Source organism: Micromys minutus (assembly GCF_963924665.1).
Source record: "Micromys minutus genome assembly, chromosome: 24".
NCBI lineage: Eukaryota > Metazoa > Chordata > Mammalia > Rodentia > Muridae > Micromys > Micromys minutus.
This window is the reverse complement of record NC_137959.1, coordinates 28,523,015-28,536,675: the sequence shown is the minus strand read 5'-3', so window position 1 is coordinate 28,536,675 and position 13,661 is coordinate 28,523,015. Positions and strand designations below refer to the sequence as shown.

The 13,661-nt window shown below is 44.8% G+C and overlaps 1 protein-coding gene across 1 annotated transcript in view; it reads right to left on the bottom strand.

Annotated features, from left to right (window-relative positions):
- Positions 1 to 2,657: 2,657 nt before the first annotated feature.
- LRRC36 (leucine rich repeat containing 36) overlaps positions 2,658 to 13,661 on the bottom strand; it is a gene marked incomplete at its 5' end in the record, with an annotated part of 45,200 nt that continues 34,196 nt past the window's right edge. The window contains 6 exons of the mRNA XM_080936767.1: positions 2,658 to 2,939; positions 5,407 to 5,521; positions 7,772 to 7,895; positions 8,601 to 8,752; positions 10,383 to 10,548; positions 13,301 to 13,593. Of these exons, the coding sequence (XP_080792893.1) occupies positions 2,714 to 2,939; positions 5,407 to 5,521; positions 7,772 to 7,895; positions 8,601 to 8,752; positions 10,383 to 10,548; positions 13,301 to 13,593 (1,076 nt within the window). The 3' untranslated portion in view covers positions 2,658 to 2,713. The remainder of the gene's footprint in view (positions 2,940 to 5,406; positions 5,522 to 7,771; positions 7,896 to 8,600; positions 8,753 to 10,382; positions 10,549 to 13,300; positions 13,594 to 13,661) is intronic.

Here is a 13,661-nt window from a genome sequence, read left to right as displayed (position 1 = left end):
AGACCCGTGCTCACCAGTAACTTCTTTCTGTGTACCCCATCCCCACAGGCTGTCCTGGGATGTTCTGCTCACAATGGGCTTAAGCCCAACCATGTGGGGAGGAGACATGCAGAGAAATGGTGTCAGCCGGACAGGGATGAAGAAAGGTCAGGTGGAAAGCAGAGAGCCCAGGCTGGCACCTGTCTTCCAGATGCCAGAGGCTGGCTCTTCACTGGGATGTCCCTCTTAAGCTACCTGGGAAGAGTTCCAGCTTTCCCCTGCTCAGCAGTAAAGAAGCAGTCCCTCCATCTAGCCTTGGAAACCCGTTTGAATCACAAGCTTCATGTTAGTGAGCTATGGAAATCCTAGATCCTTCCAGCTTCTACTTACTGAAAGATCATCACAGCAAGTGGGTTTACCTGTGTCCATACGTGGGCCTCCCTCTCAGCTAGAGATCTGGGAGTGGGTGGGGGTGGGAAGACAGCTAATGAGGAGGGAATGGGCAGCCTGTTATTCCTTACTGGTGGGATGGCCTGGAGAAAGGGGTGGGGGGGGTATTGCCTGACCCTAGACTCCACACAGTAGGAGAAAGATCCTTTGTTTTTCTTGGAAAAGGCACATAGAGCCAGAAGCAGCTCAAGGTCCACTTAGGGCCAGGGAGACTCCTGTGGTTAAAAACCGTGAGTACCTTCTCTAGCAAGGCTTGGCTGACAAGGACACCCCATGAAACACCTCTCTACAGTGGAGAAGTCTGTCCAGGCAGAGACTTCCCTGAGAACTGGTTGCACACCAGATTTGCTTTCTTCTCTTCCACTGTAGGACAGGTTTAGAGTACTAGCCTCTACTTGTCTCGCTCCAGAGATTTTTCTCTGTCCTCCACGTTGGGTCCAGCTAGCCCTGCATGGTGACAACTATGGCCTTTCCCTTGACATTATCTTAGCTACCTTCTGTCCCTAGGACTACATGACACATCAAGAAAAATCAGAATCTGAGAGGACTTACTTCCTCAGGAGTGCCAGCAGCCTGAGAATGGCCAGCCAGAGTCAGGACTTGCCATTTCCTGTGACAAAGGGAGATGGCCATGGAGGTGGCTTAGTGTGCCAGGGTTCTTTGCTTCTCTTTAGAGGAGCTCTGTGCAGATGCTGGGCTCATACTTGAGCAGGAAGAGGTGGATCGATGGTGCAAAGAAAGACAATGTTTGCCCACAGTGGATTGCACTGCCAGGTGGTTTGTGCCGAGTTGTTTCCAAAATGTGACAACTCAGACATCCCCCTTTCTAGTCAAGGCTTCGGCTCTATGGAGACATCTTAATGGGACAGGGAGACAGAGAAGTGGCTTTTGTGGGACACGAGGACCAAAAGCTTATGGCTCCTCTTGAAAAGCCAGATAAGCCCAGATGTTTGTGGATTTATTTACAATTCAGAAACATGGGGGGCTTCACAACCCACAAAGTGGCACAGGACTCCTTCCCTGCACAGCATGCGAGTTAGGGCCATGAATCAGTGTCTTAGCCCCTGGCCTCTCTTTCTGACAGGGCTTTATAGGTGAAGCAGCATCAGAGTGACAGCGTTTTGTTTTCTGGCAACATTGGCAGCTCTGGAGAAAGGTGGTGGAGAAGCAGACCCACTGAGGTTTAAGATGCCTGATCTATCAGGACCAGAGAATGCATAGTCCTCATGTGGGAAATGGCACTGAGCCCAGGCATGCTCACGAGCCGCACCTCGGGTGGGCCTGTTCCTGCTGCCTCTGCTGTCCAGCTTCCTCGAGCTTAGCCTGTCCTGTTCCACTGTCAGCTGCTCTCCTTGCAGAGGAGGCCTTTTAAATGCATGCCTCTACCCTTCTGCCCCTTAGTGGAAAACCTGCAAGGAGCCATGCAGCCAGGCTCCTCTGCCTCCCCAGCCCCCAGCCCTGGAGAGGTGCCACTCCCTTTGTGACACAGCAAAGCTGCAGCTCTCCTCTTGTTCTTGCCTTTGGTCCTATGCTTTGCCTAGTAACCTGCTTATTCTCAGGTCTCATTTGACTGTCGTCTGGGGACATTTTCCTGACATTGCATTCTCCAGACAAAGACTGGTGTCCTATCACACACTCCTGTGGTACCACATCCCACTGTACCCCTGACCCATGATCCTTCAGGGACCGCCAGACTCTGCACCCAAATCTAAGAGGCTCTGCATCTTTCCGTTAGCATCCTAATCTGTGAGACCCACTACACACCAGGACTTCACTAGAGCTTCGGCATGGACCCCAACATTCGCCCACATGCTCTTATTCCAAGCTCTAATTAGATCAACCTCTGAGGACCATCACCTGAGTCTTAGCAGGCCCGGGGCTCCTCCAGAGTATATACACTTGCACTGTGGCAGGATGAGGCTCCAAACCTTTCCATCTTTGGAAGTTCTTCTAACACAAAAGAAAGTGACAGATGTTCTTTTGTAATTTTCCACCACAGCCTCAAAGGACACTGAAAAGTGTCCACTATTTTTTCCTTTCTGACATTTTCAATCAAATGTTTCTGTGTGAAATGGTGCCTAGGACCAAGTGCCAACAATTTGTGTGGGCAGAAGGAAAGAATGACCAAATGGGAGGAAATAAATGGAAAAATAAAAGAGGGACAATATAAAGTAATCATTATAAGTTTTTCTTAATCTTTGGGGGTAAACACCAGTACCCACCCCAGGGACAGTGGCACTGAGCGTCTCCATGGGTGGGGGAGCTGGTGGGGAAGGCTGCAGTGCTAGCTCCACAGACTAGGCTCAGGGTCAGCTTCCGGGACACTCTGTATTAGGTACTGACCCGTGTCATGTACCATTGGTGAGGAGGAAGACAGCGTGCTTTTCCCAAAGGGTGACGATCTCCCCAAAGGATGACTCTTCTCGGGAGGCAGGAGCGATTTCCCGGAATAACCTTTCTGTTCTTTATTCAGCTGCTGCAGCAGATACTCATTAGTTACCACCAGGGACCTGAGGCCCAGGGGGAAAAGGCCGTCATGAAGTCACAAAAGCAAAGCACATGCCATCCAGGGCTGACAGGGCTACTAAACACAAACGTGTAGTGGGCTGTGCAGTGTATGTGGGTTGTTTTAAAAGCAGACCACGGCTCCTTTGTTAAGTTCATGGGCTGCATTCCAGACTCACTGAAGCAGTGCTGTATCTCACATTGTAGGGATGGTTCTTCCATTCTTTCCAAAGCCCTTTCCTGATGAGGGACCCCGGCATCTCATCAGGCCGTCAACCCCCACTCCCTAATCACCGCCTGAGTCTGTACCAGACTAATGGTACAAGCCCCTGCTGCATTCTTGATCTCGGAATTGTCATCCAGCACTAAAAGCCATCCTCGAATCAGCACAAAATATGGTGTGAACGGCCAGGTGTAGTGGTGCACACCTTTAATCCCAGCACTCAGGAGGCAGAGGCTGGTGGGGCTCTGGGACTTTGAGGCCAGCCTGGTCTACATAGTGAGTTCCAAGACAGCTAGTGCTATGTAGAGAAATCTTGTCTCAAAAAAAAAAAAAAGTTATATAAATAGTATTAATTCCAGCACTGTTCAGTTTGGGGTGGTTGTGCTGGGAACTGAAACACAAACCTCACACTTGCTGGGTTCACACCACAGCACATAATAGGCTATTTTTGGAAGTCAAACACTGTTCATCTAAACTGGTATTAATAGAGAACTATTTTTTTAAATGTATAATCATACAGTGAGTACCAGGCATCTATATAAAGGACTGAGAACTAACTCAGACTATTGTGAATTGGTTTTTCAAGGTGCTTGCGGGCATGCTTGATGACCTGAGGTTGATCCTTGGGACCCTCATGGTAGAAGAAAAGATGCTGACCTCCACATATTCCAGCACATTTGATCCTCCATCCCACAAACAAACAAGTTAAAGCAGACCTGAAAGGTGACTCACAGAACACTGGCTGCTTTTTCAGAGAATTCCAGTTCAATTCCCGGCACCCACATGGTGGCTCACACCATCAGTAACTACAGTTCCAGAGGATCCCGGAACCCTCTTCTGAATTCCATGGGTACCAGGCATGCGTGCAGGCGAAGTATCCATGCATATAAATAAAACATTTTTAAAAATTAAAAAAATGAATTAAATAAATAACACCTGTGGTTTTTATGCATAAAAGATGAACAGATAACAGCACTACAGAAGGCCGGTAAGAGGAAACAGTCAACACTTCTGATTTACCTTATTTATGGACTTGACTTTGGGATGATGGTATGTTATATAAAACTATACCAACAAGATAAACAAAAAATTCCCTAAGCATCAAAGTAAAAATAAAACAAATGAGCTGAGCAGCCTGGGGAAATACAGTGTCTCAAGTCCATGTGAGATGGGTTCTGAGAGCTCGTCCCTCAGGAAGCGCTCTCATGTGTTCACAGTGTGGGCCCCAGACCAGTAAGTAGCCACAGCACAGCCTGCAAACACCAGAAATGCAGATTTCTCAAGCTCCCAGCCTACAGTGCCAATCAGAACTCTGGCCTGGGACCCAGCAATCTGTGTCTCAACAAATCCTTCCTGTAATTCCCGTGCAGACCTAGGTTTGAGAACCACGGCTTACGCTATTATATTTACTCTATAAAGCTTGAAATAACTATAAAAGAGTTTGGTTGTTTGTTTGTTTTTAAGAGAGTCTCAGGGGGTACACACTACCCTTAAACTCACTATGTAGCTGAGGCTGTCCTTGAAGTACTGACCCCCTAAGTGCCAGGTGCCACCATGTCCAGCTGAAAAGTTGTGGAGCTTTTTGGGGTTTTGTCTTTTAAAGCCATCCAGAAAGGGCTGGGATCTGACCTTCTGGCTTTAATGCTACTCTACTGAAAATCAGTGGTGAGATCTGGGTTTAAAGGTAAGGGTTTTGATTTTGTAAACATCAGTGAGAGTCCCAGCAGAGGTAGGCCGGCAAGTCAACTTTTCAAGAACTTTCCATGGCTCGCTCGCCTGCTGCCTTAAGCCACCACCCCCACTCCCAGGTGTGTCCAGGCTTCAGCTTGAGGGTGCTTTCTCTGTGAAGAGGCTGATGTTATAGATTCTTTAGATTCTTTTCCCTATTACTCCCTACTGAGTGCTCTTGGTGAGTCTTTTGGGCCAATAGCAAACACTTTCCAGAGGAGCCAGATGGCTGATCGGAGGTGTTGGTAATGACCAAAACAATTGGATGACCCTAGAGTCCTATTACAGCCACTGAGAAACCAATTATTGAGTGGTTGCAACCCACCGCCAACAAAGTTTGTCCCTGGTGTATCATAGCAGTACTAAAGCAGTCCTTTGATCCCGGGCTAACTGGCCAAGTCCAGGAGATTTACATACAGACTGCACTAATTTACACAGGTGTGGATTCTAGCTTCCAAGAAAAGCAGAGGAGATAAAGAGGAGTGAACACACGCTCGGAAGCCAGCCAGGCCTGCTCCTACCTCTGACTCTCATGGAGAAGAGCAACTGTCTCCTCTAGCCTTTTCAGCTGAGTCAGCTCCTGGTTCAGGCAAGCCACCTGTATGGTGAGCTGTTGGTTTTTTCTCAGAAGATCGTCTACAAAAGGTACAACAGCCAAGGAGTGAGCAGGACTCCAAGCTCACTTTTGAGTAGAGCTCAAGTACTCAGGAGCACCTTGACTGTGCCCCCCATATATACATCACATGCCCACCATTCCCTCCCTTGGAGACAGGGGTTATTTGACAAGAACATGGCATTTGGCAACAGGACTGAATTATAGTCCAGCCAGGTACAGTTGTGTGCACCAACTTTCCAGGTTCACAACAGCTGATGACCATGGCCCACAGTACCCCCTGTACACAGGGCCAAGAGGACCTGGGGGGCAAACCTGCCCTCTCTCTACACCTGCCTGCAGCCCTGAGGTAGGTGAGAACACAGAACCCTGGTCCTAGAAGAGCCAGTTTTCTAAAATAATGCTCTGAAAACACTAATGTGCTTACAGTCACTTGGGATCTTGTTAAAAATAGATTCTGACGCCCTAGGTGGTGGAGAGGGCTAATATACTCTAGTCTAACAAGCTCCCAGGTGATGCCACCATGGATCACATTCTGAATGGCAGGGTCTGGAAGGTGAAAATCGGGAATGCTATAGCTTCAGTAACCTCCCAGTAAGCCACCATACAGAACCAGGCCTTACGGCTGAATGAAAGGATTATTTCTCAAAATAGAAGATTGATGCTTCCATTTGGTCTGCGTTTTGTGACTATCACCAGGTGTTAGTTTAACAGTGGCAGCTCAATGCTTGCACATCAAATTTCTCACAGCTGTGAGAGTGCTGTATTTACTTAGGAAAGCTGGGCTAGAGGTTTGAAGTTGAGGGTAGACTTTAAAATATAGGCCAAAACCTATGACAATACTGAAATAGTGGAAACCAATACTTAAGTGAGTATTGTTTTTCACTTATCACAATGGCAAACCTGAAGAGAAAAGGTAGCATTTTCAGCTGGGCATGGTAGTGCACATATTTAATCTCAGCACTTGGGAGGCAGAGGCAGGTGAATCTCTGAGTTTCAACTGACCTGGTCCACAGAGTGAGTTCCAGGATAGCCAGGGATACACAGAGAAACCCTGTCTCAAGAACAAAACAAAACAAAGCACAAAACAAAACAGACAAAAGTAGTATTTGGGGGCTGGAGAGATGGCTCAGCAGTTAAAATCACTGACTGCTCTTCCAGAGGTCCTGAGTTCAATTCCCAGCACCCACATGGTGGCTCACAACCATCTGTAATGGGATCTGATGCCCTCCTCTGGTGTGTCTGAAGACAGCTACAGTGTACTCATATAAACAAATCTAAAAAAAATAAAAAGAAAAAAGTAGTATTTGGAAAGAAGAAGTGGAAAGGGAGCTCAAATGCTGATGTGCTTAATAAAAACCACACTTCTGCAGAGTGACTTAGAAATGTGTAAAATGTCTATGCCCTTTGACTTCTCCTAGGAAAAGTCTGAAATGTGCACCAGTCTTTGTCCAGCAGCTCCAGGAAACAGCTCCACTAGGGGAGAAAGGTGGCCTCAGAAAACCCCCTTTGCAATAGTCGGGGTCTCTTTAAAGTTACCAACATTCTCCACGGTATACAGAAGCAAAGGCAGCTTTATGGCAATAAAAATATTAGAAACAACAGCATAGAATTTGACAGACAAATGAAGTCTACTCATGCAACACCTGGGGAGTTGCCGGGGCCATTTAATCAGTGCCATTAAGTGAGGATGAAGAAAGAGCTGTGGTTGCTGGGGCACTGGGGGAAAATGACTACACAGGTATATAAGGCAACTTTCTGGAGTTACACAGGTGTTTTATATTTCCGTTAGAGTCAGACTTAAGATGAATATATTTTGTATGTAAATTATCTTTAAAAATCATGGTACAATTTAAGTTTTTGAGTAGAATGTGTATCTTATGGAGGTTATCTGGAAGAAATAATTCAGAAATTCTGGTGGTACTCATTGTTGGGCTGTGGAGCTGTATTATCTCCTTATCCATTTTCTCCTGCTGTGATGACAAAAGGCAGTGCCATTCTAAAAACATCGTTCATATATGTTACACACGAACTCAAAGGTTTATGTGGTAATTTAAAGATACCTACATCACAATTTTCTGGGGATCCAGCCTAGGTTAGATTCCTAGCACCACAGAAATAAAAGGACTCTCTGAGGTAAGGCCATAATTTCCATTAAGTCCCAAAGACAAATAATGGCTAAAGGAAACCAGAAGCAGCCCTTAGCTGATGGAGCTCATTAAACAGGTCATTTACCAACAGTTATTTTGGGCAATTTCACTTTCCTAACTTACCACGTGTGTGAGATGGGTGCCCACTCACGATCGAGGCGGCTGAGGCTCCCTCCAGCTGCTGAATTTTTTCTGACAAAATAAGGTTTTCCTCCAGCACTTTGACCAGTTTTTGCTTCAGACTTTCCTTTAGACCAGAAAACAATGTGCCAACGTTAAGAATATGAATTCCTGAGTAGGGCCTTTTCCTCTAGCGACAGACAGAACGAGGTGCAGCTGTGTGGCCTCGATACAAGTTTGATTTACAGTAAGCACAGTTCAAACTGATCCTGTGTACCTGACTCTTGCTGAACAGAGGTGGCTTTGCAAGGGGCTGACATTCTGAGTCATTAATCAGAAGTTTCTAGGGCCCAGCGTGGCGCTTAAAACCCCGCGGAAGGCAAGAAAACAGAAACCGAGGACTATAAGATTATTCTTTCTTTCCAAAAGCTGCATCCAGATATTCAAATATGGCAGCTGCTCTGAGGCTCTCTGCTCCAGCAGAAGGGACAAAGATGGCCTTTGCCTTCCATCACTGGGACCACGTTATGGTTCTCAACAGTGTGATCCTATATATTTTTACCTTAGAGTTTTTGTCGGCTTCCTCGCCTTGCCCTTTCAAGTATTTCTTTGGGAGATTTGGATTTGGACTAGGACTCATTCCCAAAGAACCTGTATGTTCCAGTCCTAACAACGTCTGTATTCCTGTTTGTACCACCTGCCTTTTCCCTATTTTGGTTCTGGAATGTCTAAGTGTCCATGGCAGTGGTGCTCCTGTGGGCCCTGGGCAGTTCTAGTCAGGATGCTGTGTCTTTTCTGGTAAGGGGGAGGGGAGAGGAGGGAGGGGCCATACCACATCATTGGGAACCAGCTGCCCGGCTTCCTTTAGCTCAGGCTCCTTCCAGCACGAGGCTTTCCCTGCCTTGTCGTCAAGCTGCGAGCGATACCGTTGCTGAGGAGGAGGCGCAGGGACCACCAAGGACAGGAGCAAATCTCTGGCAGGACCTGCCAACATTTCAGGTTGGAAAATATTAAAAACCAGAGCTCAGAATTTAAGACCAGCGTCTGCCAGCTCTGCAGTCTAAGCATCCATCTCAGACATGGGTCTGAGTGGCTGTGTGCGGTGTACAGACCCCGATCCTTTGTGAAGGATAACTCAGCCCTCCCTGGATGGTCCAGAGGTACCGTTCCAGAGGATGATTTCCTACAAAATGGCAACAGCGGCTCAACATGGAAAAGAAGACTGTTTCTTTATCCTCTATGTCTCTTTAGAATTAAACACTTACTAGCATATATTGATTATATGTAATAATGGATTTTATCTCGACAGTTTCATACAAGTACAAAACATATTATTATATTCACACATGTTTTACCCTCTCTGTCCTCTTCCCAAATAATTTTTAAATTAAACATGTTGGGGCGGGGGTTGGAGGGATGACTCAGCAGTTAGGAGTATTTGCTGCTTTTGAAGAGGACCAGAGTTCAGTTTTCAGCACCGTGTCAGGTGCTTCACACTCAGTGACTCCACCTCCAGGGAATCTAACACTCTCTCTGCTCTCTGTGGGACAACTGTATGCACTTGTAAACACCAATGTTCATAACTAAAGTTAAAATCTTTGTTTGTTTGTTTTTGTTTGTTTTCAAGACAGGGTTTCTCTGTGTGGCCCTGGCTGTTTTAGAACTCACTACGTAGATCAGGTTGGCCTCGAAATCCCAGAGATCCACTTGCCACTGACTCCCAAAGGCTGGGATTAAAGGTGTGCTCACCATTACTGCCTGGATAAAACTAAAATCTTTAAAGAAAGATTTTTTAATGCTGGGACGGGGCTTGTGCAAGCTAGACAATGTTCTACCACTGGATTATAGCCTTGGCCCTTAGAAATTAAAAATATGGGCTGGAGAGATGGCTCAGTGGTTAAGAGCATTGATTGTTCTTCCAGAGGTCCTGAGTTCAATTCCCAGCAACCACAAGGTGGCTCACAACCATCTGTAATGGACAGTGTATTCATGTAAAATAAAATTAATAATTCTTAAAAAAAGAAATTAAAAATATTATTTGCAGCCCAAACAATGTTTAAATTTCTAGTTTCCCCTCAAAGCTTTACTAACAAGTAAGAGTCCCTTGAGTTTTCTTGTCATCAAACAACAGATAAAACCTGGAGCCAACATTTGTAAAGCTATCTGCCCAGAGTCTAAAACTGAATCCCTGAAAAGAGCGCAAGAGCATTAATTCATTTGCATTTTAAAAATTAACATTTCAACAAACCTAATTTTTGTTGTTACCAATGCTGGCACTTTCAAAGGATCAGAAGATGGTTTTGCAATTGTTAATATAACTACTATTTATTACATATATCTGGTCATGCAACATGTTACCAAAGACCATGCATGCACACAGAGCAGGAAGGAGAAAAGGATCACTAAGGAGCAATTGGAAAACAGCTGATTAAAAAACAGAACAGGGAGGACAAATGTGACAAAAATGTGGACTCAGTACTTATGGTGTCTCTGGGGATGTCTGGAGTGACACAGCTCCCCTCGCAGGCCCCCCCTGGGGGGGGGAGAACAAGCCACAGGGCAGAAGCAAGGCCCTCCCTCTTCCTTCCTCTTCCAGGCAGAGTCCTGCACTTACCCAGAAACTTCTTGTTGAGCAGGAGGGAGCCAGAGCCATTCCAGTGCTTGTCCACCAGCTCCAGGAGCTGTCTGAGGACGGTGGCCACGTGGGGGGTTCTGGCAGAGATCGGGGGACTGTGGTTCCCTGATAAACCATGCAAACTGCCCAGGTCACTAGAGAGAGGCTCAAGAAGACAAAAACAAAAACAAAACCCAGGACCGTTTGTGTCATTCTTACACAACAAGGGGAATAAGGATCCAGACATTTAAAGCATTAATAATTCTTTAAAGTAACAAAGCTTTCATCTTCTGGTTTAGATATGAATCACATGTTACATGAAACATCCAGGGACACTTCCTGTTTCTTTTTCTTTGTCTTTGGTAGATTAATCCCGGGACTCTGTACACATGCTTGGCAAGTGCTCCACCACTGAGCCTCAGCTCCAGGCCCTCAAGGACAAATTCAAAAGGTGTAGATGATCCTCTAGCATTATTTTTCCACGAGGGTTTTTAAATTTTATTGACAATAAAAATGTGTTATTTAGTACATACATGTATGGTTCAGTGTACTATGTAATACAAAAAGAAGATTAAACTGCAAGACAGTTTAAAAAGTACCATATGTGATAAGACAAAATTGAGAGTAATTTAATGAGAAATTAAAATTCATACTAAACTTCTGTTTGAAATAAAATAAATTTTCTCTAACATTTTAAGAATTTAAGTTAAATGTCATTGTTGGGTCAAGTACTAATGATATTTTTTAAAATATTTATTCTATATAAGTACACTGTAGCTGTCTTTAAACACACCAGAAGGGGGCATCAGATCCCATTACAGATGGTTGTGAGCCACCATGTGGTTGCTGGGATTTGAACTCAGAACCTCTGGGAAAACAATCAGTGCTCTTAACCACTGAGCTATCTCTGGAGACCATGATATTTTTTTTATATAAAGAAATCATAGATGGATCTGTATAGTAAAATCCACAGTTGCTTTCATTCATTCCAACCTGACACACATGTTATTGTGTGTTTTATATATAATTCTATCTTCTAGTCTTTTCTATAGAGTCTTGTGAACTTCAGAAAAAATAATACAGGTCAGAGATGTAGCTCAGTGATAGAGCACTTGGCTTAGCATGTGCAAAGCCCTGGCTTTTATCCCCAGCACCACACACACACAAACACACACACACACACACACACACAGATGTAAATGAAAGACAGCCAAATAATTTCTCAATTCTTGGCTCCTTTAATATAAAAGACTAAGGATGATTAATTAGCTAATGGAACACAACACCCAGGACAGTGGCCTCAGTTGAGTAACGTGTGGCCCATGACTGGTAAGGAAAGGCATTACAATTGGGATAAACATGTACTCAGAAAATCTGTACCCAGCATTGAACAGGACAGAGCAGGGACTAGGAATGTATGAAGGACACAAGGTCCAATCATCAGGACATTAACCTGATCTGGGGTTAAAGCATAGAAAAGCCTTGTCTTATCAAAAGGCTACTTTAGGGAATTTTATTAAAAATAAATATTTGCTGTTAATGGTTTTCTTTAACTCTTTTTGTCTTTATTGGTTGAGACAGATTCTCATGTGGCCCAGGCTGGTCTAGAACTCCTGATCCTTCCACCTCTGCTCCCCAAGTGCTAGTGATATACTCCACCATGCCAGGTCTAATGCTTTTCTTTTCTTTTCACGATTGAGAATGATAGATTTTAGAAACCAGACATCACATGTATAATTCACAGTCAAGGACCTGGCATGAGGGAGGGCCCTGGGCTCTATCTCAAGCACCCACTAAAAGCAAAAACATCTGCCTTTGTATTTACCTTAAGTTAGCACTTTGAAATTTTTCCATATTAAGAAAAACATCTAACAGGAGAAAGTTGGACTATTAGATAGTCCAAAAAATGTTGAGATTTTAGCAATATATGAAATAAAAGTGAACATTTTTGTGAACATTTTTTCCTTAGGCCGTTTTAGAAATGCAACATCCCAAATATCCTGAGTGTTCCTGGGAATTCACCCTAAAAATATTATCGCAGTTAGTGTTTTTGTCATTTGTGGCTGAGAATGTAAAACAGCCAAAAACAAACACAAAACAAACAAAAACAAAAATCTAAGGAAAATATTACAAGACTGCCCCCTTTAGTGCACAGAAAATATGACTGTCTCCAGAGTCTTTCCGGGCTTCTCCCTTTTCTTTACTTGTGGCTGTGATTGTGCCTAGGGCCTCATACGTATCAGGTAAGGTGAACCTCAGCTCTCCCCTCCAGAGTTCTGAAAACTGAGCAGGAAGAACTCAAAGGGTCAGGAACAGAAATTTTTGTCAAGTCATCCTAATGTGCAAACAGATTCCCAACAACCAGAACGTAAAATGACCAGGAATAGCGTCTGGCCTACTTTCAGCTATGATTTTAGCCGAGCATGGTGATGCATGTCTTTAATCCCAGCACTGAGGAGGCTGAGGCAGGCAGATCTCTCAGTTCAAGGCCAGTCTATGGATAAAATGAGTTCCAGACCAAGTAGGGCTACATAGTGAGGACCTGTCTCAAAAAAAAAAAAAAAAAAAAAGTTTCAAGTAAGTTAGTTACTTTTGACACTTCTTTATTGCTTCCTGTTGCCAAACCCAACCCTCGCAGGACACTAAAGTGTTCCCTACCATGTACCATGTTTATGCTCTCAAAGTAAATCAGTCAGTTCCTTTGTGATAGAAAGCTTTCCCAAGAGCAGAAGGATCTCAGGCTTTATTCTGATAATATTGGTCATAGGCCTTTGAAAATCCCAATGAACTTCTAGCACTATCGGTGGGAACCACCCCAAACCCCAAAAGCAGCACTTTCTGTCCTCGAGCCTTTGTGTCTCTTGCACACACACAAACGAGCCTTTGTGTCTCTTGCACACACACAAACAAGTCAGTACTTGCGCATCGCTGCCTGTAGCATCTTGGAAACCATGCTTCAGACTCAGGTTGGCAAGGATTTTGTCCTTCTGCTTGAATCCTTTCCTTGAAGGGCTTAATGGCCTCTTAGTTGGAATCTCTCTGTTTTCTGGAGTCCCAGGAGGCAACAGCAGTGTCCGCAGAGAATTTCCTAGGGCAGGGTTGCTTGGGAAAGAACCAGGTGCTGGTGGAAAATCATGGAGGCTGGATAGCTGTTGCTCTACATTGGCCAGCAGAGCAGGGTCACTGTTGAAATGGGTTGTGGCATAGAGATCTGTGGAGAAAGCAGCCCGGGAAATGAGCCAGCCTTTTAGCTCTCTTCTACCTTGCATCTGTTGGTTT